Source organism: Ursus americanus, chromosome 35 (assembly GCF_024610735.1).
Source record: "Ursus americanus isolate L20-20 chromosome 35, mUrsAme1.1.p, whole genome shotgun sequence".
In the NCBI taxonomy this organism is placed as follows: Eukaryota; Metazoa; Chordata; class Mammalia; order Carnivora; family Ursidae; genus Ursus; species Ursus americanus.
Window position 1 is genome coordinate 2,734,372 of NC_142161.1, and position 26,098 is coordinate 2,760,469.

The 26,098-nt window shown below is 48.7% G+C and overlaps 1 protein-coding gene and 1 long non-coding RNA gene across 4 annotated transcripts; one reads left to right on the forward strand and one right to left on the reverse strand.

The window, feature by feature from the left end:
* Positions 1-1,726: 1,726 nt before the first annotated feature.
* LOC148107085 (uncharacterized) lies at positions 1,727-7,427 on the reverse strand. Its single transcript, XR_015723041.1, has 5 exons — positions 7,291-7,427; positions 6,123-6,234; positions 5,322-5,500; positions 2,991-3,103; positions 1,727-1,849 (listed from the first exon to the last, which is right to left on the reverse strand). It is a non-coding gene; the product is annotated as an uncharacterized LOC148107085 (long non-coding RNA).
* Positions 7,063-15,930, forward strand: KLHL33 (kelch like family member 33). 3 transcript variants are annotated; one of them, XM_087859025.1, is made up of 7 exons: positions 7,063-7,378; positions 7,656-8,408; positions 12,111-13,035; positions 13,151-13,318; positions 13,424-13,972; positions 14,467-14,532; positions 15,023-15,930. In XM_087859025.1, the coding sequence occupies exons 2-6, from the start codon at positions 7,667-7,669 to the stop codon at positions 14,504-14,506; spliced, it is 2,424 nt and encodes an 807-aa protein (XP_087715151.1). In that variant the 5' UTR covers positions 7,063-7,378; positions 7,656-7,666; the 3' UTR covers positions 14,507-14,532; positions 15,023-15,930. The 3 variants fall into 3 exon arrangements, with proteins under 3 accessions (XP_087715151.1, XP_045640864.2, XP_087715152.1); XM_045784908.2 differs by having other exon boundaries at positions 7,064-7,378; positions 14,467-15,930; XM_087859026.1 differs by having other exon boundaries at positions 7,067-7,378; positions 13,424-15,930.
* The last annotated feature ends 10,168 nt before the right edge of the window (positions 15,931-26,098 follow it).

The window sequence follows — 26,098 nt, forward strand, 5'->3', positions numbered from 1 at the left end:
TCCTTCAAAGGCCTTGAGACCCTCCCCATCTGCCCTGCCTCTCCCCCACTTACTGCTTTGACCTCATTTCCTGCTACTCACCTTGTTCACTCTGCTCCGGCAACAGTGGCCATTTCGTTTTTCCTTACACACTGAAGATGTGCCAGTCCTCAAGGTCTTCATACTTGCTGCTCCCTCTGCCTGGAAAGCTCTTCCCTCAGCCAGAGCTTGCTCTGTCAGCTCAATCTTTAAGTCTTTGTTCAACGTTTTTTCTGTTTTTAGTGAGATCTTCCTGACAGCCCGACTTAAAATTACTCTCCTCCAGCACTTTCTAGCCCCCTTGTCTGTTTTATTTTTCTTCATAGCACTTATCACCTTCTAATCTAATAGTTTTATTTGTGTTTGTTGTTTGACTTCTCCCATTACAATATGAACTCCATGAGAGGAAGGGGCCTTGTAATCTCCCAGTACTTACTTAGAATAGGGTGGACATTCAGTTAGCGTTTGCTGAGTGAATGAATAAATTGATGTGGAGGCAAACCAGAGATAATCAAAGACTATCAAGTAAGACTTGGGCCAAAAGATAAAAAGAATTGGGATTATATGCACCTGGGAAAAGAGTAAGTTGTAGAGTAAGTTGCTGATGAACACTTTTTTCGGGATAAACCCGTAAGTGGGTTGAAAATACACTAAGACGTGGACTTTTACAATCAGAAACTTCGGGGTAGAAGAGGGAGTGTTTGGGATGCAGGTAGAAGATAAAGTTCTCTCCTTGAATATATTTGAGAACGAGAATGATCTCTGCCTCTCTAGGCTTGGGGAGTTAATTTTGTAAATGGGAATCAAGCATGTTATTATGTATTAGACTTGGGTATTTATAAGTTTTTATTAATATTACGGGATGGAATGGATCTTGGAGGGAGGACCTTCTTGAGCACTGTAGACCCAGCTGGTACTGCTTAGCAGGAGATTCTTTCTTTAGGGAGCTTTGGGCTCTTGGCTGAGGCTTCTCAAGATAGCCTTACAGTTTGTAAAACCAAGAGACTAAAATTATGGCTCCCTGAGTCCTCAATTGTGGACTTCTCCTCCTAGCTCAGTCTCTCCCGAGTCTCTTATTGGCAGGGAGGCCTACTTTGTCTACCTTGCCCCTCCTGGATTTGGGGAAGCTAGTTTCCTTTTATGGCTAGAGTAGGGATTGAAAACTCAAAACCCTGTAAGAACCAGACAGACAATATCAAAAGCTAAAGTGGACCGGGTGGGAACTGTGGCAAACGGAAGAATACGTGGCCTGTCCTATGGGACAGCAGCTACTTGGCTCCAGCTGCGTGTGTCCTGGGGGATGGAGGCCCCAAACTACCAGATGCATGTTAAATATTGGCAATTAATTGTAAAAATTGTAAATTCTGTACAGTCTGCACTAAACTTGTGCAGGTAAGATCCAGTCCAAAGGCCACCAGTGTTCAACCTCTGGTCTAGAGACTCCCTCACCAGTTCTTGACGTGGTCCTGCACACTGGTCAAGCTTACTGAACAGGATAGCGCCATGTGGTAGGTGCCCACCTGGACGGAAGAGCTCCAGTTCACATCCGCTGAGGAAGCGGGGTTGCAGAATGACCAGAAGTGGGGCCTCATTCCTCAGGCAGGAGAGGAAATGAGTTCCTTCTGGCAGTTCTGGCTTTCATATGGGCGTCAGCCTCATGCTGTATCTCACGTCCTCATTCCCTTACCCGCCTGCCCGCTTACCAGGTTTCTTGTAGAATGTATGGAACAGCAGCAGCGGGGTAAGCAACATAGCAGTGAGCGCCGCCCGCCAAGTGAGAAGGAGCATGACGAGCAGGTGGAGCAGAGCGCCGAGGAGGGAGAGCCAGGGGCTGTACGGGGGTAGGAAGGACACCAGACAGCAGGGAAGAGTGAATGCAGCCTGTCCCTTGTCCAAGCCTCAGTACCACCCACTCTTGCACCCCAGGATGCTCCTCCAAGTCTCCCAGGTCCTCCCAACCCAGGGCCTGACCCCTGCTAACACGTGCCCATACTAACCAGGCAACCACCTAAGGGAAGCAGGGAAACAACCAAAGTTGACAAGGGCATAGGAGCAGAGGAAGAAGTTGGAGATGGTGGGGGTGGTGTTCAGATCAGCTTTGGGAGAGATGAAAGGTCAGGAGGTTGGTCTCCAAATGAGTCATGAGTTTGAGGTCTAGAGACACAAGGACAGCAGATTCTGGCTTCCTTTCCCCATACTCTATTCCTTCCTCCCCAGTCCAACTTCCATGTACACCACCACCAAGTTAGCAGACGTTTTCCCACTTTTAGGACTAGAGATACAGAAAAGAGGCTTCAGGGTCAAGCCCTAAAAGTCAGAGGTAGGGCAGTGAGGGGCACGAGGGGAAAGGTGACTAATGAAGGCCCACGTGGGGGTGGAGGAGGAGTACTCACCAATAAGGACGAAAACTACAGCAATAAGCAACGTGAACAGATAGCCTCACATACGTTCATGGTTCCTGCCATAGCCTTTCCCAAAAAAGCCAATGACTGGTAGAGTTTATTCTGGCACAGCCACTATAAGAGGGCATGGCAATCACTGGAGAATGGTCCCAGGTAGAGGGAGAATGATTGCCCCCTCCTCCTCTCGAGAGGCAGGAAGGAGCGGGGAGCACAGAGCAAAGAGTCGAGGGAGCTTAGGGATCTTAATGGGAAGAAGGGATGGGAGTAGAGTGCAGTGAGATGCCTGGTAATGTGGGATGGAAAACGGGAGGCAGATGGATGAGAGATACCCTCCCCAAACTTTGCCTTGATGTACCGGCAGACTGAATTTTGCCATGCGAGCTTGGACTGTCAAACACCAGCCAACCACAGTCATCTCCACCTCCCTACATCGTCATCTAACTCCTGGTGGCTTAGACAGACCCCTCTTGTACTCCTCCTCCTCCCAAAATTATACTCTTAGGATGCCCCTAGACTCTACCTACATTTTCTCCTTTTCCCGCCAAACCCCTTGGTAAGATACCAACTGACCTGGAAGACTTTGGGGGTTGAAACAAAGCAGGAAAGGGCAGAGGACAGAATGGCACTTTAGAGTCCGGGCAGCCACTGGGGGGCTAGAGGCAGACACCATCCATGCTCATGGTCTGAGGACAAGGGCAGAGGCAGAAATCAATATTTTCACCTAGCTTTCCCAGAAGTTGCTGGCCATGCTAAATTTTATCCTGTCTTTGAAGGTTTTACCTTGCCCACATGAATCCCCTTGAGTCATTATTGATTTCTGAGCATCTACTCTGTGCCAAGCGATGGGCTAGGTAAGGTTTATCTCTCTCACCTTCCCCTCTGGTTCACTCCCCTGATGGTGATTAGAGAGGGCTATTCAGGCAGGACAGGACCCTTGCTCTGGACAACTGTGGAAATCCTAGCCTTACTGGCACTCTGGCCCCAGGCAGCTCCCATTCCACACACCAACGTCAGTCCTACTTCCTGGAGCTTCTCCAATCATACAGGAGCCTGGAAATGAGATTGGGAACACATTCCTTTGTGGAGAGAGAATCACATGCCAGAGCAGTAGGACTGTCTAGGCACCACCAGTGCCAGAGGGGGGAATGGAAGGTGTGTGAGGTGGGGAGGGGGACATGCCAATTTTTTTTCTTTTCTTTTTTTTTTCAGATTTTTATGTATTTATTTGAGAGAGAGCAAGAGAGTGCACGAGCGGGAGGAGGGGAAGAGGGAGAACCAGGCTCTTTGCTGAGTCAGGAGCCCCATGCAGGGTTCCATCCCAGAAGCCTGGGATCATGACCTGAGCTGAAGGCAGACCGACTAAGCCACCCAGATGCTGGGGATGCCGAATTTGATAATCAAAGAACACCACACAATTTTTTAGTGACATGAGGGATGGGGAGACATGGTGAAGGAAGGTGAGGGGCTACCTGCATTTAAACTACTTTTAACGTGATTGATGAAGTCTCTTGCTCATTTCATCACGTATACCCTTGGCCCTCAGAGAGGCAGAAAGCAGGGCTCCAGGTCATTCTGCACAGAAGGTTTACCACTTGTGGCAAAAATCCCCAGGTAGGAAAGTGTGTCTGTATGATGGCAAGGATAGCTGTAGCAGGGTCCTGGAAGCAAAAGTAGAACCCTTAGTGGTAAGAGAAGGGGGCAGGTGACGGGTATGCTCCATACCTCAGCGTGGTTCTCACCTTGAGGTCTCCAGAGATACTGGTCCCTGTGAGGACCCAAGTGGCTAAGGAGAAGATGGAAAACATGCCAAAGAAACCGCCCTCAGGACCTCACCACTGCGGGACCATATTTCCAAAGAAAACGCTCTTTATGTAAAAGAACAGAGAGAAAAACTGGGTTTTTTAGGGGTCAACTCCTGGCTTCCCTTCATTCAGCCACGCTCATTACCCCTGTACCCAGTTTACTGTCAGTGACTTAGGTTAGGCTGGGACGACTAAGGCAAGATTATAAACTAGCCAGCCCAGCGACTTACAGGACTCTGAGTGTTCTGATGGACAACTTGCAAATGACATACAGAATCAGAAGTCACGGGTCTTCTCTGGGGAGGCTTGGGCTAATGAGTTACCCTGCTCCAAGGGGAGGTGACATTCTGAGGCATGCATTCCCTTTAATACATTTCTCAGCCAGCTTCCCATTGTCTCACCTGGGTATCCAAAGAAGCAAGTGGCTTGTCAGCTGGGGTTTGTGGGGAGGAATGTTCTAGCAGATAATTGATAAAAGGATCAGGGGAGCACCTGGGTGGTTAAGTCACTTAAGCGTCTGCCTCGGGTTCAGGTCATGATCCCAGGGTCCTGGATCCAGCAGGGGAGTCTGCTTCTCCCCCTGCCCTTGTTTGTGCTTGCATGCTCGCTCTCTCTCTCTAATAAATACATATTTTTTAAGACTTTTGTATTTGAGAGAGCGAGTGAGCGCAAGAGCACAAGCGGGGGTGGGGGGCAGCGGAGGGAGAGGGAGAAGCAGGCTCCCTGCGGAGCAGGGAGCCCGACTGATCCGACTTGGGTTTGAGCCCAGAACTCCAGGATCTTGACTGGAAGGCACCTGAGCTGAAGGCAGACACTTAACCGACTGAGCCACCCAGGTGCCCCAATGAGTAAAATCTTTTAAAAAAAAGAGAGAGAGAGGATCAGGAAGATCATTTGGGCTACCATGGGTGACCAAAAGAAAAAAAAAAAAAGACAGGAGAAATGAGTGGAAGGGGAGGAAGAACTTCTCCTCCTTCTCCTTACTCTCCTCTCCCATCCTCTAAGTTCCCTTTCCCATGAACCTCTTCCCATAAAGGAGTCTGGCTAAATAGATGTCTTTTCCTTCCTGCCTCAAATTGCAAAGTGTCCCTTCACTTACCAGAAGGGTGGATCTCGGGGCGCCTGGGTGGCACAGCGGTTGAGCGTCTGCCTTTGGCTCAGGGCGTGATCCCGGCGTTATGGGATCGAGCCCCACATCAGGCTCCTCTGCTGTGAGCCTGCTTCTTCCTCTCCCACTCCCCCTGCTTGTGTTTCCTCTCTCACTGGCTGTCTCTATCTCTGTCAAATAAATAAATAAAATCTTAAAAAAAAAAAAAAGGGTGGATCTCAAGATTATAACTATCTGGGAGCAGGAAATGGCATTTCTCATCTAGTAGTCTTGTCTAGTGCTCATCCCAGCAGATCCCTAGAATAAGTCCTTATTTTTCCCTTAAAGAGTTGGCATATGGAGTCTCTTCCAGCGAATCTGTCCAGTTTCAGGTTGGGTCCCTGAGAATCTGCTCTGCCAGCTACACACACACACACCCAATTCCATATCTGCCCACATTTGGCCCTTTCCAGATCTATCCAGCTCTCACAGCCATCCCCTCAGTTACTCTCACCCCCATCTTGACTCCCTGGCCACTGCTTTAGACCTCCACTCCACACTGCCCATTGCCAAGCACAGAAGGACAGTCATGGTCACCACCTGACTCGTTTTCCAGATCTAGGTTAGGTAGCTGCACCCATGCTCCTGGAAGGGCAGAACACAGACGGAGTGGGTTACAGAGACTTTATTGACTGATCTGATGCCTCCACCTGATTCTTAAAATGACTTGTCCAGGCTGGAGTCACCAAAAGTGCAGGCTGCTAGTCAGCCCACTTGGGAAAAGGACATATCAGAGGAGGGGATGAACATTACCAGGAGCAGGTTTGAAAAGATCTCTGTGAAGCCCGCCTTTTGCATAGCCATGACTGACGCGTTGTCCAAAGTGAAGATGATCCACACGGTACCGCCAAGCTCTGGACCCAGGCTGCATGAAACAGGACATAGTGCCACGTGAGAGGAGAGGAAAGAGGAACCTGGCTGGTCTCGCCCCTCCGCCACAAGAAGGCCACCCTCTCACCTGGCTTGTAAGGAACAATCGAGCGTCGCTCCCTGGTTAAGTCAGCCTGTTGGGTCAATCTATGCAGCCTGGACCAATCTTTTTATTGGCCAGGGAATCCACCCCAGCAGCCCTTGGCCTGTCCTACCTTCCAGGGAGAGGTAGAGAAGAGGCATTCCTATCCCATTCCCTAAATTTCTTCCCCATGAAGATACCTAGAATTGCAGTGAAAACCCCAGATTTAGAGGGTCTCGGAGTAAGAAAGAGGCTTTATCCTGGACAGAGGGAGCAGCTGTTGGTGTCCTGCCTCAGTGAAAATGCTTATGGCCCCCCTGAGGACTTTGGTCCCCCCAGCAGCAGAGATGACACCACGTCCCACTGTGGGGTCCTCATCCCAGAGACCTAGGTGAGAGTTAGACTCATCCCGACTCTGAACACACAGTGTTGGGCTTCTTTGTCTCACCACTGACCCCACCTCCGGACGGGGAGGAAATCCCGAGCTGGGGGGGGGATCACCTGTGGTACCTAGCCCTGACCCCTTCCGTTTCCCCTTCCCCTCCGCCCTGGGTGGATCCAGCCTGTTTCTGTGTGGATTTCATGTCAGTATCGATCGCTCCAGGGTCTCAGCTTTATCGTGCACGGGGAAAAAGCAAGAGTCAGAGCCTAGAACTGACCCCAAACAGACCCCTCCCTCTTCTGGCCCCATGCTCCCGCGGGTGCGCAGTGCAGACTCTCTTCCCCTCCCCCTGCAGACCCGTCCGGTGAACGCAGCCTTTCTGGCCTGGCACACTCTCCCGATCCCCGCACCCTCCTTGGCTTCCGAATTTGCCTCGCTCAGCACAAGGACGTGACCTACAGGTGGAAGGGAGAAGGAGGTCATCTCGGGATAAGGCCTGGGGGATTGGGTGTCAGAGTTTGGGCACCCGAAGCCCAGTCCCCAAGCCCGCCAGCACCGGCTATAATTAGTCGGGTGGGGCCACTGACCGGTTGAGGGGCAAGTTCCCTCTGCCACACCGTCCGAAGCTGAGAAGGTTCAAGTGAGAGGCAGAAGGAACACTGGTGTCTCAGGAGGGTGACTATCGGGATGGGATGGGGGCAAGCCGGGTGGGATACGCTCTGGCTGCTGAATCCTTACACAGGCTCCTTGCACGCTTCGCTGCGCTTGGTGAAGCCCAGAGCTGGGCAGTATAACCTAGCTGCTCGAGCCTTGGGATGGGGGTGGGGAGTGCGGTTTGAAGTAGGGAGAGGGGCTGCCGCGTGGCCGGGCTGGAGGCAGGGGTTCCTCCGGCCTCTCTGGGTCCAGCTCTCAGCAACGCTTCCTCTCTTCCCTCTTCCCTGCGGCCAAACAGCGGACCGGACCATGAGCGTCTCGGACTCCGCACATCGTTCCTCGGACCCTCTTCCCGCCCAGAAGGACGGCCTCGGCCTCCCTTTACCCGACCGGAGAACTCCCTCCTGGCCTCCTTCCCCCGACGGGGATCCCGGTTTGCCCCCCTTTCCTCTGGAAGAGGCTGTCCCCAGGCCTGTGGCCCCAGGGAACCTTCCCTCTCCGGCCTTGTCCCTAGAGGAAGACGAGGGGGAAGAAAATGAAGACGAAGAAGACGCGGCAGAGCTGGAGGGACTGCGCAGCGAGGAACATCCGAGCCAGTTTTTCAATGAGGCACGGCGGCTTCGGGAGCAGAGGCTGTTGCTGGACGAAGAGGTGTCAGTTGCGGGGCGAGTATACGGGGTGCATCGGGTAATCCTGGCTGCAGTTAGCAGCCTCTTCCGAGACAGGATGCTGGGCGGCACAGGTCCACGACCGCCCCTCAGCCTCGACGTGGCCGCCGGGGCCTGGGAGGCCGCGCTGACCTTTGCCTATGAGGGTTTCCTGGGCCCTGCCCCGTGGGGAGATGTGCTGGTCGTGGCCGAGGCTCTGGGAGCACCCCGGGTGAAGGCCGCGGCCCAGAGGAGAGGCAAGGGGGCTGGAAGCCCCGGGGAAGACGAAAAGCAGCCCAGCCGGGCAGAGGAGCTGAGGGAGAACCTGCGTAACATCGAGCTTCTCTACAAAGACGGCGTGGGGTGTGACCTGGAGCTGGAGGCAGGCGGCTGCCGGCTGCGAGGTGAGGACCAGTGTGGCATGACGTTACTTCAGGTGCAAATGCATGTGTGGTTTGATCCCTACTACAGTGGTTTTGATCCCTGCTGCAGGCAGAATTTCCTTGGGGGTGGCCTTTGGTGCCTTTCCTGACCCACTGAGAGTGAGGCATGCGCAGTTGTGTTGTTTTCGTGGGAGCACTGACAGATTTAAGATGACCCTTCAAACCTGTGGCTTTCCCTGTGGCCAGTAACAAGGAATTTCCAGCCAGCTGGCTGGTGTTAGGAGTACACTCTAAGCCAGAAGAACAAGCAGAGAGTGATTGACTCAAACAGGGATTAACCAAAGGCCCTTCTTGGCTTCTTCTATTTAGGACACAGGAAAGCCGGAGGAATATGGTAGAAAAACTCACAGTGTGTCCTCTCACCTAAGTGTGCTTGACATCTTGGTAGATAAAAGTCCTACAGCTAACAAAAAGGTCTGGTTCTGTTTTGCCACAAATCTTAAGACTACCAGGACACGGTCCTTTGAAGTTAATTGTGCTCATCACCAGGAAAGCTAAGGAGGGTTGGATAAGTTGAGTATTATTCGGATTCTACTAACTCAGTGAGGTACTGGGGTCCAGGAAGTTTTACACACGTCATCTCTTTTCATTCTCACTGAAAACTAGTGAGGTGGGTACCATTACCCCTAGGTGCAGGGGAAGAGCGGTAAACTCAGAGATGTTAACTGGTGAGAACCAGGATATAAGCCGACATTCACTAGCCCAGTCTGCTTTCACGTTCCCTCGTACGCAACCAAACCAAAGACACGTGGGATCTGACACTGGGAGTTGGAATGCAGGCACATACAAATTTAAAATTAGAAGGTATTGATTCAGAGGTTATCTAGTTCAGCTTGTATACTTTACTGACAAAGAGAACAGACTTCAAGCCATGTCCAAAGTCACATAGCTACTGCTCATTAGAATGACTGGAACCCGAAGTGCTTCTGGGACGCCCAGAGGAAAAAGCATCCTGTCTTAGCTTAGCCTGCTTTCATAAAAGTACCATAGACTGGTTGGTTTCACAACAGAAATTTATTTCTTACAGTTCTGGAGCCTGGAAGTCCAAGATCAGGGTGCCCCTTGGTCAGGTTCTGGTCAGAAGAGGGCCACCTTCTCATGATATCCCCACTTGGTGGAGGGAGAGGTTATCTTTCTCATGTCTCTTCTTGTAAGACAGTAATCCCATTCACAAGGGGTCCACTCCCATACCTAATTACCTGCCAAAGGCCCCAACCTACAAATATCACCACACGGGACCACAGCTTCAACATGATTTGGGGGAAGGGGGGACATAAACATTCAATCCATAGCAGATCTCTGAAGTGTTTGTTATCATTTCTGATAGTAGTAGATGGAGGGGGGGATTAGAAATTTCATAGTTATAAAATTCTCTCTAGGGTTTGGAATTTAAACATACTTCTATCCCTGCTTTCATTTCCCTAAGAAACATTCGAACTTAATGTTGGAAACCTGTCACATAAAATTCTAGGGACTAATGATGAGTAGGAGGGGGAATACAAGTAGCTGTGACCCTTTCCCGGTGGCCCTGAGCTATAGGTTGGTTGATTATATGGGAACTGAAATGGCTTACCTGCTTCGAGGAACGCAGATTTTCTCAGGCAATATGTATTTGAAAGCTGTCACTGCTAATCACTTCTTGGGAAGCACCAAGGCACTACCGACTGCTTAAAAAGACAACGGAAAGCCACATCGACACCACCTGTCCTTTGAGAGAGGCCAACGCGCCACAGCTGGTCAGAGCAGCTGGAGGTTTATAAGCTTTCCGGGGAGTTCGGCCCTGTTACCTGCCTGAGAGGACTGCCGGCAGTATTCCCCCTTTTTATTACGAAGCACTTAACACAATTAAGAAAACATTAATATGAACACTCAAACACCCATCTCCCCTGCCTCTGAATCACAGCCTCCTGCCGGAGGTCCTCTTGGTTGGCCTTGCTGCTGGTCCCTGACCGGACCGTGGATCACATTAATGCCAACTCAGAACTCGCTGGATTCTTAACACTTCTCAGCCCTCCAATAATACTACTTTGTCTTAACTCACCCAGACTTAACAGTTAGCATTTTATGAAATTTGTTTCATCTCTTTATTTGTCACTGAAGTTTAAAGTAAATCTGTGACACTTTGATGATAAATACTTGGGTCTGTGTCTCTTTAAAAAAGGACATTACCATAACACCTTCCGCATGTCTAACAAAATGAACAATAATTCCTTAGTATTACCTAATTCATGTTGAAATTTTCCCACTTGTCCGAAAATGTCTTTCAGAGCTGGTTTATTCAACCCAGGGCCCCATCCAGGACTATGCTGTGTTCAGATCCACATGCCTTATGCTTCCTTTACTCTGTACAGTCCTCTCTCTCCCTTCTTAGGACTTGACGTAATTGAAGAGACAAGATTAGTTACCTTATAGAATGCTCTGTTTTCTAGATGTGTCTGTGTTTTCTGTCATGGTTTTAACTTGTTCCTTTAGCCTCTCAATTTCCTATAAATTTGAATTGAGAGCTAAAGTTTCAATTAGATTTAGGTTAAATATTTTGGTCAGAATACTCCCTACTGGAGGCCAAATATCTCAAACTGAGTTGCATTAGGAAGCATATGAGTTTAGGGGCGCCTGGGTAGCGCAGTTGTTAAGCGTCTGCCTTCGGCTCAGGGCGTGATCCCAGCGTTCTGGGATCGAGCCCCACATCAGGCTCCTCCACTATGAGCCTGCTTCTTCCTCTCCCACTCCCCCTGCTTGTGTTCCCTCTCTCGCTGGCTGTCTCTCTCTCTCTCAAATAAATAAATAAAATCTTAAAAAAAAAAAAAAAGAAAAGGAAGCATATGAGTTTAGTGATTTAATAGCATCGGTTAACTGGATGGTTTCCGTGTCACGAGGGCCATGCAGCCAGACATCGTGCCAGTGGGCAGTGAAGATCGGCTCAGACAGCCATGGAATAGAAAATAAATCACTTCGTTTCTCTAGGACTCAGTTTCCTTCTCTTAAAAGGAGCGATTGAACTGGGTGATTTCACAAGCTTCCAGTTTAAAATGTCACAATTCCATGAATTGTACTGAGATGGGGGAGGTGTGCAGAGAAAAGCTGCACCCGGGAAATCTTAAGCAGGAGATGGCAGTTAGTGGAGGTTAGGTCCCAGCCATTCCTGAGTGTGGGACCCTTTTCTAAGTAAAATTGGACTAACGAATGGCTGATGTCAGTGGCTCTTACAGTAGTAAAGGAAAGAACTTTATTTTGTGCACGATAGAGGCCTATATAAGTTGCACATTGCTCTTTGCAGGTTTTTTGTGCCCCCTTTTGGCAAATGCTGTCTATAACATCTACTCAACTTGATTGATCAAGGCTCTTTTTCTAACTGACCTGGATCAAAAAAACTAAAGCAATGTTTATCGTAGTATCTTCAGGCCACTAACAAGAGAGTCGTGCAGGATGCTTGAAAATGCTAGGATACAAACTTCTAGGGTCTCCACCCAGACCTACTGAGTCAGAATCTCCGGGGGTGGGTCCCCGAATCCTGCATTTTAACAAGCACCCCATGGTATTCTGTTGCACACCACAGTTTGGCCTGTAGCCTTGGGTGGTCGGCCCAAGTTGGGGGTGTGAAGCTGGAATAGCGCCTGGCAATTTGCAACACTCTGGATTCCCCTCTGCTTCTCCTTCTTGCAGTGCACCGAGCAGCCCTGGCCTGCGGCAGCGAGTTCTTTGGCGCCATGCTCCTGAGTGGAATGAGGGAATCCCAGGGCACAGAGGTGTCTCTGCACACCATCTCTGCCCAGGACCTGAGACTCCTCGTCTCTTTTGCCTACTCTGGTGTTGTGCGGGCAAGGTGGCCAGGACTGCTGAGAGCTGCCCAGGCTGCTCTGCAGTACCAGAGCTCTTCTTGCCTCGCCCTGTGCCAGAGAGCCTTGGCACGCGGCCTCAGCCCTGCACGTTGCCTGGCCCTGTTCCCCATAGCTGAAGCCCCTGGCTTAGAGAGGCTCTGGAGCAAAGCCCGTCACTACCTCCTCACCCACCTGCCTGCCGTGGCTTTGTGCCCCACTTTCCCTTCTTTACCGTCTGCCTGCCTGGCTGAGCTCCTGGATAGCGATGAGCTACACGTGCAAGAGGAGTTCGAGGCCTTCATGGCTGCGTGGCGTTGGTTAGCTGCCCAGCCCGAGACCGAGGAGTCAGAGGCCAAGGCCCTGCTTCGATGTGTTCGCTTCGGCCGCATGTCCACCAGGGAGCTGCGGAGGGTTCGGGCAGCTGGGCTGCCTCCCCCCCTGCCCCCAGACTTGCTGCATCAGCTCCTGGTAGAGGCTGCGGTTCCGGGTCAAGAGAGGCGGCGGGAGCCTGACCAGGCCCTGGTAGTGATTGGCGGGGATGGGCTGCGATCAGACATGGCCAGAACACAGCCATCCCGAGGCGTGTGGTGGGCCCGGGCCTTCCGCTGTGGCACGGGGCTGGTCCGAACCGTGGAGTGGGGCCGGCTGCCGGCCCTGCCCGGCCCAGGGCGCTTCCGGCATGGGGCCGCCAGCCTAGCAGGAAGTGAACTCTACGTGTGCGGGGGGCAGGATTTCTACAGCCCCTCCAACACCCTGGCTTCGACTCTCAGGTATGGGCCCCACAGAGTAGCTGGCCCCAAGGTGGGCAGCTGAGGGAAATTGTTGGCCTAGCCACCCACATAGTCCCGGGGTCACTCTTCTCCTCTTTTGTTCTGCTGCGTCCAGGTGGGACCCCAGTCAAGAGGACTGGGGGGAGGTGGCGCCTTTGTGCCAGGCTCGGAGCTTTTTTCCCCTGGTGGCCCTGGATGGACTGCTTTATGCCCTAGGCGGCCGAGACGGTGATGTTGCTCTCAACTCCGTGGAGGCCTATGACCCCGAGCTCAATGTCTGGAGGTAAGCGGGGAAGGGGCTGTTTCCAGACATTAGGGAAAGGCTAGGGGACTTGGAAGAGAAGTTGAAGGGGATTTCTGCCTGATCACGTGCCCTATTCTCCCTTAGGCCAGCACCTGCTCTTCCAGCACCACGCTTTGCCCACGCAGCTGCTGTTTTGGAGGGCCGATTGTACGTGAGCGGTGGCTGCAGCGGGGCTGGCCAATACCTGGCCTCGTTGCTGCACTATGACCCCAAGCTTGAGAAGCCAGGGACACTTCTGAGCCCTATGGGGGTACCTCGGGCTGGCCATGTCATGGCTGCTCTGGGTGGCCGGTTGTACGTAGCAGGCGGGCTAGGTGAGAAGGGGGATCTACTGAGCTTTGAGGCCTATGAACCGAAGACTGATAGCTGGACTCATCTGGCACCTTTGCCCTCCCCCCATGTGGGGGCTGCAGGTGCTGCGCTGCAGGGGGAGCTACTGGTGCTGGGGGGCTACAGCCACCGCACTTACGCCCTTTCCCACCTTATCCATGCTTACTGTCCTGGCCTGGGCCGATGGCTCTGCCTGGGAACTCTGCCGAGGCCTCGGGCTGAGATGCCTGCCTGCATCCTGACGCGGCCCCCTGTGCAGCGCATACCTTTGGTTCCCACACGGCACCAAACCAAACCTGCTGGGTGAGTAGGGAGCAGCAGTGGATGGGGGGGGCATGAAGGAAGGGATCAGAAACATCATGAGAGAAGGACAGAGATGATAGGGGGAGAAAGAGAAGGCTTTATTCGTGATAGCATTTTCTTCCAGCACAGTGTTTTATAACTCACAAACTGCTTTTGTATATATGACCTTCGCTGAGCAAAAGGTAGCTCCAGAATTCCTAGAAAAGGCTGTTGGAGAGGGGAAGGCAGCTGAGTGCCTGGATAAGGAGAGGAGGCCCAGGAGCAGCTCGACAGGTGTAGGGACCCTGACACCATCATCGGTGGGGAAAGCGCATCTGGCTGGAAAGGCAGTTAAGAAGCTCCAGGAGTCAACATGTAGGGGCCACGAGAGGACAGTCAGGAAAATGATGATTCCGACCCCTGGATCAAGGTGCAAAACATGGAAAGGCCACCCGTGAAAGAGTTTGAGGAGTGTGGGGGAAGGACTGTAATTGTCATGCTCTTCCCTTTTTCAGGACTTGCTCCTTTCTACTCTCCAATCCCTGGGACACCTAAGCCCTCTTGGCAATATTCTTTCTCAGGTAACTTGTAGGCTCAGCCCAGTGTTTCCTCAGCCCATACACTGCAGGCCGCCCCGAGAGCCCCTTGGCAGAAGTCCTTGTCCCCAGCTGGCGCTGCACAGGGGCCTGAGTGGCCAGGGTGATGAGGCGGGAGTGCTGTGTGTGGGGAAGATGAGGAGCCCAGGCAAAGGAGCGAGGCGTCTGTAGTGGGAAAGGAATGGGACGAGGTTGGAGAGGTGGCGTGGAAGAAGCCAGAAGCCTGACTTCAGGGATCAGGAGTGGTAACAGGACAGTTGGAGTGTGAGGTCCTAAGTTGTGAGAGGAGGAGGCAGAGAGGACTCAGAAAAGTGGTTTTCCCCCTTTCTTTCCCTTTCCTCTAGAGTTTTTAAGATCTAGTTCCCTTTTTTGGCCAGGCAGAGTTAAGTCAGATGCTCCTTTTCTCCCTTCCTCCACCCTGCTCTTCCTTCCTTTTTTCCTTCTTTCTTTTTCTCTTGTCCCATCTCCCACACAGTGATCAGTCACCTACTATGTGCCAGGCACTAAATGAGGCACGGAGGACACAGAGGTCAGAGGGCGCCTGACCAGCAGGCAGACTCGTCAGCGGACTGAGGAGTATGGCCACTTATCTCATCCCTCTCGTACCTCACTCTTGGAGGTATGAGAGCTCAGACAATGGAGGAGTGAGCTCTGCCCAGGGAAGGCTTCTGCTAAGGAAGTCGTCATCACACGGGTGTAGTTTGAGTTGGGTTTTGAAAACTCTTTGGAAACTCACCAGTCAGAGAAGGAGGAAGGCATTCTAGTCAGAGAAAAGAAGCAAGTGGGACATGTAGCACCCCTCTCTATAGCAAAGGGGAAGTCAGTATTCCAGAGGGTTCTTCAGAGGCTTCTGCTGTTATTGCCAGCCAGCCTCTTCTCTAGAGCTTTCCTGAAGACAGTAGCTTTTACTTAACTGTATATTCCCTCCATTCACAACTCCCCTAAGTCTTTCCTGTCTGGTATTTCCATTTCTGACCCCTGAGCAGTTCAGGGCAAAGAGAGGCCAGTTCTTTATAGAGGTCAGTTTTCTATTACCATTGCTTATTAAGAGTCTCGTGCTCCTAAGGGTGAAATAAAGGAGCCTCTCTTGCACCTTTCTTCATCCTGGCCCGGAGGTGCTTGACATGCTTTTGTTTATTTTTTTGAGATTTCATTATTAAGTTCTTTTTCCCCCCTGTATCTCTGTTTTGGAGTGTAGAGGAACACGAGGAGGGGTAAGTAGGATATATATGAGAAAAGGGAGGACTGACGGAACCAGAGAAGAAGGAAATTGAAGTCCTGAGAAGCTATGAGGACTGAGTCTTTAGGATGAACTTCTGTGAACAGGTTCTTTGTGCTTTGTAGGCAAAGACAGGCTCAAATAAAGGTTTCATCATTATTGAATGAGTCTTGTCTGAGTTTCTCTATTATAAAAAGCATGTAAAAGTCCCCTGTAATTTGGCTCCTGTCTCCACCACACTATTGAAATCACCCTCCCTCAATGTCACCATGACCTACTTCTCACCGAATAATCTAAGCCCATCCTCATTCTCCTTCATCTTTCTGCAGGATTGACTGGCTTGAAAATTGGCTCTTACCCTAAATACTTCTCCTCCTCTGGCTCCAGAAAGCACACTCTTCTGGGCGGTCTCTTACTTCTCCAATCCAAAGAGGTGGCAGAAGGGGTGCCTGGCTGGCTCAGTCAGAGGAACATGTGACTCTTGATCTTGGGGCTGTGAGTTCAAGCCCCATGTTGGGTGTAGAGATTACTTAAATGAATAGATACATAAATATATAAATAAAATTTTAAAAAATTATTTTAAAAAACCCAAAGAGGGGTGCCTGGGTGGATCAGTTGGTTAAGTGCCTTCGGCTCAGGTCATGATCTCTGGGTCCTGGGATTGAGCCCCGCATTGGGCTCTCTGCTTGGCCGGGAGTCTGCTTCTCCCTCTCATTTTCCCTCTGTGTGCTCTTTCTCTCTCTCTCTCTCTCTCTCTCTCTCTCTCTCTCGCTATCTCTCTCTCTCTAATAAATAAATATCTTTAAAAAAAAAAAAAAAACCAAAGAGGTGGCAGAAAGCTAAATCATATTGTCCAAAAGGGCATTGCTCCATCCCAGGTGTTGCTGACAGCCAACAGTCCAAAACTATGTGGATAGGGTAGTTACAGAAGTCTCTAGCTTTCATTATCTAGTGGTTTCTTGCTTGTTTGTTTGTTTTTTAATGTAGGCTCCACACCCAGCATGGAGCCCAATGCAGGGTTTGAACTCGTGACCCTCAGATTAAGAGTTGGATACCCAACAAACAGCCACCCAGGCACTCCTCATTATTTAGTTCTTGAATTGAGGATGGAATGAGAAGAGAGAAGGAGGCTTCCGATTTGTAGCAGGACACTAGTCAATGGACTACTCTTCGGTGAGAAAGGCCTGATATAGGCCAGGGAACAGGTTGGGGCCCAAGTGGTCTGAGATTCAGTGTAGTATTGCAAGCCCAGAAGGGAAGTGGGGTGAGAATCAAGAACTGGGACAGAAAACATTCACACAAAGTGGGCAATCATGGGAATCCAGGAATTCGGCTACAGTTTGGCAAGTGTGTGGAAGCCGAGGATTCTTACCTTTGGTACATCAGATAATGAGCCAGGGCGTTTTAGATATCCCCCTACTAGCTCCCTCCACACTCTTCTTTCAACCTCCTTTGTGGGGGAGGGTGGAATTTCTACTATTGCTCCCATCTTTTCAAGACTGACTCAGAAACTGGATAGGATGGGGCATGTAGGCTGATGTCTGGTATCAGTAAATGCATTGGGTTACCTGGGTCCCTTGTCTCCTGTGCCTCATTCTAGGTTGTCCATGTTCTTTTACCTTGCTTCATGATCATTCCTCTTGAGAAACCTCCCCTCCCCTCCATCTAAAGTCATAATAACTCACCTGGATTCTAGTCTGATTTTTTTCCAGGCTTCCTCACCTCTACTTGGATGTACCAGCATCATGACTTCAGACTCATCAGGCTTCGTTTACACTAGCATTTCCTCCTTTTCCTAGACACAAAGCTTTGAAATCATTTGAGCTTTTTCTCCCCTTATCTTTCTTCTTCACTTGACTCACGTGATTCAGAACTAGTGAAATAGAACCCTAACTGGTTTCTTGTCCCAGTGTTTTCTCTCTCAAATACACTGCATATAGTATGTCCTGGATACCGGGAAAGTTAATAGAAGAAAGTTTTTAAATGGAAAAAAAAAAAAAAAGAGGGTGAAAGTGACGTGAAAATCCTAGTAGATACAAAACCAAGTATCCTTATTTGCCCAGACAGAGTCTGGGCTGAAGAAGCAACAATGCCGGAGGAGTGGGAAACTGCACAGCAAGATTGTTTAGTGGAATCATGGAATGAAGAGATTTTAGAGATCGTGTCATTCAAACCTTCTTTATAAAGTTCAGGAAGCCAAGGTATATGACACAGTCTGGATAATGAAGAGGACAGCTTTTATGAGAGTGGTTTCCAGGTGACTTATCTGTACGTAGGGACCAAGAGGCTGGCTGGACAAGCATCGCAATTTGGGTCCACAGGCAGGAACGTCCTAACTACTCTTTCAGGGCCATAGACTACATTCCAAATCCTGGCTAACCCCTGGGATCAGGGGCTATATGTGGAAGAGTGTGAATTTGTCACAGTTCCTGGTAATATAGAGCTGTGTGTGTGTGTGTGTGTGTGTGTGTGTGTGTGTGTGTATGCAGGGATATATGTGTATGTCACTAGCAGTGAGATTATAGTCTTTTTTTTCCTCTAAGAGATAGGATGTTCATGATATTGTTGTTATAGCTGATAATTCAAGATGTAATCATCTGTATTTCTGATTAGAATAATGAAAAAAAGTACAGCTTGAAAGTGTACTGAATTAGAATCAGTAACTTAGGTTCCAGCCCCAGAGCAATTGGTGCTTTGGTAATTGTCAGTCCCTTCATCACTTTGAATGCCAGTATCTTAGTCCATAAACTAGGGATATTACTGTACTATAAACATCATAGTGCTAATAGAGTCGTGAGTCCCAGAGCTTGGGATAGTCCTAAGAACCTCCAGGTACATCGGGAAGAGCATGCACTGGTAGTCTGTAAATCACGCTCCAAGGCCACATCCTTTTAGATCAGTGAACTAGATGGTGTCAAATAAGATAGTCTGTGTGCTGTCCAGCGCCCTGAAACCATGTGTGCCACACAGAGGGTTACAAGGTGTATCCCCAGCTACTCTGGCCTAAAATTGCTCCCAAGATAAAGATGTGGGTTCATCTGGATTCTAGCTAGGGCCAAGGTGTTTAGGAGGTTAGGGGTCTTCTAACTATGTACAGATAGGCAATGTGAATCCAAATGCATACTTTTCAAGAAAACGGTCACTGAGGAAAGCCAACTCTCTCATCACTAAGTAAAAACTGCTTGTTTTATGGTGCTTGTTATGTACGAGGCAGTGTGCTAAATGCTTTATAGACATTATCTCATTTAAATGTCAATACAACCCATAAAAAGTGGTCGCTATTATTGTCGCCTTTTTACAGATAAAAAAAACAGCGGAAGCTTAGAAGAGTGAATTTATTTACATAAGGTTACACAGTTTGTATATGTTGAGTGTGTATTCAGTCTCAAATAGGAAGATTTCAAGCCCACTTTATTTCTTTTTCTTTTTTGTGAAGATTTTATTTATTTATTTATTTGAGAGAAAGAGAGAGAGAGAATGAGTGGGGTGGGAAGGGGCAGAGGGAGAGAGAGGAGCAAATTCCCCACTGACACAAGGCTCCATCCCAGGACCTGGAGATCATGACCTGAGCCCAAGGCAGACGCTGAGCCCCCCAGGCGCCCCCGAGCGTGCTTTCTTTGTTATGCTACCTCTCCAATGTAGACCCACCTCCCCGGAGTGGTACGCTTTATTCATGAAACTCATCGCTGGACTCTACAAATGGGAGCGATAAAAGGGTAGAAATGGCATTGGAGGCTTAGAGACGAGGTCCCGAGGAGCCTGATATACAAGCACTGTAACCCCTACTGAGTTGTGAATTTCAGAGACGCTCAGCCAGAGCAAAGGGCTCTTCCTTCCAGTAGTTTGTTTCATTTGCTAGGGTGCGTTGAGCCAGGGATTGTTATGAGTCTGATATATCAGGTGACGCTTTTCAAATAGAGGACCTTGACTGGCCCCTTTACCCTATCAGCGTCATCTGGTCTTATTGCAGACTCAAGGACCAGTCTCTTACTCAGTTCAGCGTTTATGAGATTATTTACCTTATTTTCTTCTGCAGCCCAGGTCACACAGCTCATCAGGAGCAGAGCAGAGTTAAGACACAGATCTGTTGGACCCCAGAGCGCACATTTAGTTACTATCCTATACCATCTTCACCCCCATCGTAGATTACTCTAACATGGTGGCCAAGTATTCCACTCCTCCCGGGACTATCCTAATTCCCACATTTGTTTCATTATTCTTACAAACCATTAAAAGATTCTCCCAAGTCCACTATTTTTTTTCTTTTTTCTTTTTTAAAGATTTTATTTATTTATTTGTTTATTTGACAAAGAGTGAGTACAAGCAGGGAGCGTGGCAGGGAGAGGGACAGAGAGAAGCAGGCTCCCCACAGAGCAGGGGGAGCCCGATGTGGGGCTCGATCCCAGGACCCCGGGATTATGACCTGAGCCGGAGGCAGTTGCTTAACCAACTGAGCCATCCAGGCACCCCTCAAGTCCACTATTTTGACATCCAAGGTTTACTTTGAAATGGCCCGATCACCCAGAAGCAGCACTCAAGTCCTATGTGAGATCAGGTGCCCTGATCTGATTTTTAATATGATTACTTTTTTGACATGAGTCTGTACTCCTCAGGCAGGTCCCATCTTCCAAGACTTATGGACTGCTGACATACTCTTTCAATGTGTTCATGAAAAAGGCCTCCAGGGCAATGGTTCATTTTAACTGTGGCTTTCTGTAGGCAATAATGCTCAAGACATGTCAAAGGGAGCTGGTGCTACTGTCGCCAAGGTCTGGACTGGGAATCAAGGGACTTGTGTTCTAGTCCTAGCTCCCTCTCTGACTGGCTGTTTGAACCTGGGCAAGTCATTCAAAACCTTTGGACTGTGAAGTGAACAATTAATGGGTAGTTAGGAAAGTGGTAACAGCTGTTTTTCTCCAATTGCTAAAATGTAGTAGCAAGCTATAGGCAGGATTGTCAAGGCCATGTTTAGAGCCTCCAGGATTACTGATCCACAGCATGGACTCCTCTTCCCGGGCCTTCACGAGAAGTCGTGAGATGGGATGCAATGCTAAGTGCTAGAGTACCTGGCCATAGTAACTTCTGTAGTGAATTTGGGTAAGTTTTTGTTAGGGCTGCATATCTAGAATGTGGCCACCCAGAATGGCCTCTGACCACTTGCATAGTCTGCTCAAACACGTGTTTGCTACTGTGCAAAGAGCAGGTGGTGAAGCTACCTGTTACCTGAGTCTAGGCAGCAGGGATTATTTAGTGCTAATACTCTTCAATAAATGTTCCGAGAGGTTATGAAAGTTGATATTACATTTCGATGCAAAAGGTGGAAGAATATGTGGGAACAATGTATGAAATCTGTCCATTGTCTCTGTCAAGACCTCTTCCCAATACCTCTCTGTAGGCTGAGAAACAGGGCCACTTCCCTGACTACGATGACTAGACAGGTACTAGGGCACGAGGGTTGAAGGAGCGCTGAATCTCATAGATCACCCCCGTGTCTCCTTGTGTTTGTTGACCCTAACTCTGGGGCCGTACAGCTATTCGTAAACGTGACTTCACCACGTACATCCCAGAGATTGGTTTGGATGTTGATTAATTTGATATCAATGAATAAATACTTGTTGAATGAATGATGAGGGAGTGAAACCAACTAAATAGATACGAGGCTGCTTGTGCATGCAGAGATGCTTACGATGGATCGGCATCTGCTTCGGCTAAGCTGCCTCCCAGGATGAGCAGTTCTATTACAAGGAACTATTGCACAAACCAATGTGTTAGGAAGTGATTTAAAAGGTTTAAAAGTGATTTAAAGGGAGGTGGGTTGATTACAATGTAATCCCATGTAAACTAACCTTAAATGTTGTGTTCCAATTATCTAACGATGCGTAACAAACTACCCAAAACGTGGTGACTTAAAACAACAACTATTTTACTCTATTTCTCATGATTTTATGTGTCACTGGTTTCATTCAAATTCAGGCAGCGTTTAGCTAGATGATTTTTCTGTTCTGTGTTCACTGATGGAAGTTACTTGGTTGTATTTAGCTGGTCAGTGGGCTGGTCTGGAGTGCCCAGGACAGCTGGGTTCACAGGTTTGGTGCCGTGGTGGGGTGGCTAGAAAACTAAGCTCAGCTGAGGCACCCGTATGTGGCCTCTTCTGTGTGGTAGTCTAAGGGTAGTTGAACTTAACTTGGCAGCCTCCAGAGGGAGTATTCCAAGAGTCCTGGGTGGACTGTGCGAAGTTCCTTTGACCTAGGCCCACAAGTCCCAGAATGATACTTCTGTAACATATATTGGTCAAGCAAGTCACCAGGTCATTCCAGATTTAAGAAGTGAAAAATCAGACTCCATTTCTCAGTGGCAGGAGAAGCAAAAAGTTTGTGGTCTACTTTAATCTGTCATACCTGGTAAGGGAGACTAGGCAGAGAGGGAGGGCTTACGGTGGGAAACATCCCTTGAAGGAGGGTGAAGGTAGGTGTTAGTAAATGTCAACAGGCCAGAGACCAAACGCTGGGTTGTTTTGAGTTAGAGGAGTCAAAAGGAAGAATGCCCTAAAGTTCTTGCCACCTGCTGATTGGCTTCTGTGGCTTTCAGATGGCCCAGAAGGGCTGCTTTGGGATGTCAGGTACTACTGAATAAGTGCTTGTCCAGGTATCACAACTTGTATGATGTTTCGAAGTTGGCACTAGTTAGACTGAACAGAAACACAAGCTGTAAATCTAAAGATAATCGTCCACAAAGGAGAACAAATCCATTGGAACCAGTGGCCTTTACATTTCCAAGGCTCTCACTCCTCTCAGGTTCTTATCGAGGAGGCCTGCCCTTCCCAGTTCAAAGTCCTGTCCCTCCAGGTGGTTGTTCAAAGTCCCTTCCCCACATAACCCTGTAGTTTGTTTCCTAGTGGAATATAGCATGTCTCATAATCTGCCTATTATTTTTGTGACTTCTGCATGTGTCTGTCTCCCGCATGAGATTGTGAAGCCTTGAGAAGAATGCATGTTTTATACATTTTACATGCTATCATTTGCACTTGGTAGATGCTTAACAGATTAAACAGTTTTTTAGTTGAAGTGTAGTTGACATATAATATTACAGTGAACAGGTGTTTGTTCAATCAAAATGGGGGAGGACAAGAAGTGTGCAATAAAATGGACAAGAAGAGATGAACAATTTTCACAGGTGGTAGGGCCCTTAATAAAGGGGCTTCAAAGGGCTGAGAGGATGGCACTCCTTCACCCCAGAAAGGAATCGGTTTGGATACTACGATCTGACGAAAGGTTGCTTCAACTCAAGAGAGTGGCTAATTTAGAAAAGCAGGACTCAAAAGAACAAATATTGGCAATGTGCATTTACAGTTGTTCGCTGGAGAAAAAAACTAAATTTGGACTTTGTAAACTCTTTGCCAGTGGACAGATTTTTCTCTGTTGCAAGGCAGAGATAATTTATCTGGGTCCCTCAAAATCCAGCTGAAATATCCCCTAGGGATTAGTCAGTGGCTCTCTAACTGGGACAGAATCAAATCGGGCCCAATAGATATGAAATATATATATGAAATTCAGGTATGGCAGGGGCGTTCCTTATTAAACTACAGTGGGGTGGGCATTTGCTGTCTCTCTGTCTGGGGATCACTCTAGTGCTTTTCCAAATGTGGTCCCAGGATCGGAGATCAGAATCAACATTACCTGAGCAATACTTGTTAGAAATGCAAATTCTTGGGTCCTAGCCCAGATCTACTGAATCAGAAATTTTCAAGGGGTATGAAGGGTGGTAAGCAGCAATCCCAGTTTTAATCAGGGGTTATTAAACTTCAGCATATATCAAAACCTGCTGGAGAGCCTGTTAAAACACCAGTTGCCAGAACTGGCCCCCAGGGTCTGGAAATAACAGACTCCAGGACCCATTCCCCTTGTCAAGATTAGTGCTTCTCAAAGTTTAATGTGAGTGGGAATAATCTGGGAATCTTGTTAAATTATAGTTTCGGATTCATAGGTCAGGGGTGGAGGCTGAGTCTGTGTTTCTAACAAGGTGATGCTGATGATGGTGGTCCACAGCCCATAGTTTCATTAGCAAGACCCTAGGGCAGAGGTTCCCAAACTTGTCTGCACGTTAGTATCATCTAGGGAGCTTCAAAAACCACTGGTGCCTGGGTCCTACTCTGGAGACTGATTTAATTGGTCTGGGGTGTGGCCTGGGTTATGGAATTTTTTAAAAAATTTATTTATTTATTTATTATTTATTTATTTATTATTTATTTATTTATGAGAGAAAGAGAAACTGCGAGTGTGCACGAGTGGGGGCGGGAAGGGTAGAGGGAGAGGGAGGGAGAGAATCTCCAGCAGACTCGCTGCTGAGAGCAGAGCCTGCCACTGGGCTGGATCTCACAACCCTGAGATCATGACCTGAGCCAAAACCAAGAGTCGGAGGCTTAACCACCTAAGCCACCCAGCTCCCCCTGGGTTACGGAATTTGTAAAAGATCTCTAGTGGTTCCGGTGTTTAGGCTTTGCTGGCCTTGAATTTCTTTGTTGCTACAGCTAACCATGAAGTAAACTCTGTATCTTCCTAGTAAATCAGGAAGTGGTGGCCCCTGTTGCTATTATTCCTGCATCATTAGTGTTCTCCGACTGGGGCTTCAGTGCTCATTGGACTAAGTCGGAAGGGCGGCATAGCCTGTCCTTCCGCTGGTAGGGCAAATAGTACCTACAGAGAGCTACAGAGGAGGAGGCCTTGAGGTGGGACAATTATCTGAGGTATCCCCCTTATTCCAAGGGGAGGAGGCCTTGAAGATTTACACCTTCAGAAGGAAGTTATGTGTGCACTCCACTCTTTTCCTCTCTTCTTATTTCTTCTTCTCAATATGCCACCATTTCAGTCTCCTTGCAGGACCTCTTCTTTCCGGTTTCCTAGATTTTTTTCTTTTTTCTTTTTCTTTCTTCTTCTTCTTCTTTTTTTTTTTTTTTTTAGAGAGAGAGTGTGTGGGCAAAAGGAGGGCGGGGACAGGCAGGGAGGGGCGGAGAGAGAATGTTAAGCAGGCTCAATGCCCAGTACAGAGCCCGTCCCAGGGCTCCATCTCATGACCCTGAGATCATGACCTGATCGAAGTTAAGAGTCGGAGGTTTAACCAACTGAGTGACCCAGGCACCCCATGGGTTTCCTAGATCTGGTGTGCCTTCACCAAACTCCTCTCCTTCCCCTATAGATGGACCTCCAATGAGCAGTAATGCACCTAGGGAGTGGATTCAGAAATTTGTGGAGGCTCTTTTTTCTCTCGTAATTTTTAGAGTTATCCGTAGACATTTAATGGGCAGGATTAATGTCTAGCCAAGAGTGCTAGACTTTCAGCAACTGTTCAGGGCCCTCCCGCATAGTAACGTACATGCCTGCATCACTGACAACTTTGAATGATTTACCAATCACTCACGTAGTTGAAAACCTATTGTAATTAGGATCTGATTTTATTTTAAATATCATCATAAGGCATTTTATATATGGTTTAATACATCCTGAACTTTCCATGAAGGCCAGTACTATAAATATTATGGGATGGGGCGCCTGGGTGGCACAGCGGTTAAGCGTCTGCCCTCGGCTCAGGGCGTGATCCCGGCGTCATCGGGCTCCTCTGCTATGAGCCTGCTTCTTCCTCTCCCACTCCCCCTGCTTGTGTTCCCTCTCTCGCTGGCTGTCCCTGTCGAATAAATAAATTAAAAAATCTTTTAAAAAAATAAATATTATGGGATGATCACACCTTGTTTTACTAAAAAATTTGCCAGTAATTGTCATTTTGTAAAATAATTGCCACATCGGCACCTCTATTCATGGTATTTGAATCACCATGGTAACATCCCCATAACATGCTGCATCTGTAGCTGTTATAGTCAAGGTAATTCTATATAGAGCTGCATGTATCTGAGTACTACACTGTATTCTTGAATGTTGTGCCCAAATATTTACATATATAAACACACGGTGTTTTGTTTATTTTTTAAAAGATTTTAGGGGTGCCTGGGTGGCTCAGTCGGTTAAGCGTCTGCCTTCTGCTCGGTCCTGGGATCGAGCTCTGCATCTGGCTCCTTGCTCTGCTGGGAGCCTGCTTCTTCCTCTCCCACTCCCCCCCGCGCCCCCGCTTGTGTTCCCTCTCTTGCTGTCTCTCTCTGTCAAATGAATAAATAGAATCTTAAAAAAAAAGATTTTATTTATTCATTTGACAGAGAGAGAGAGACAGAGAGAGCACAAGCAGGGGGAGAGGCAGAGGAGAGGGAGAAGCAGACTCCCTGCTGAGCTGGGAGCCGGACTGACTTGGGGCTCAATCCTGGCACCTGGAGATTATAACCTGAGCCAA

Excerpts from the sequence above, each read along its gene's own strand:
- KLHL33 (XM_087859025.1), top strand. The coding sequence starts at position 7,667 with ATGAGCGTCTCGGACTCCGCACATCGTTCCTCGGACCCTCTTCCCGCC. Across the intron at positions 8,409-12,110 it reads AGGCGGCTGCCGGCTGCGAG|TGCACCGAGCAGCCCTGGCC; the intron begins GTGAGGACCAGT and ends TCCTTCTTGCAG. Across the intron at positions 13,973-14,466 it reads CACCAAACCAAACCTGCTGG|GACTTGCTCCTTTCTACTCT; the intron begins GTGAGTAGGGAG and ends TCCCTTTTTCAG.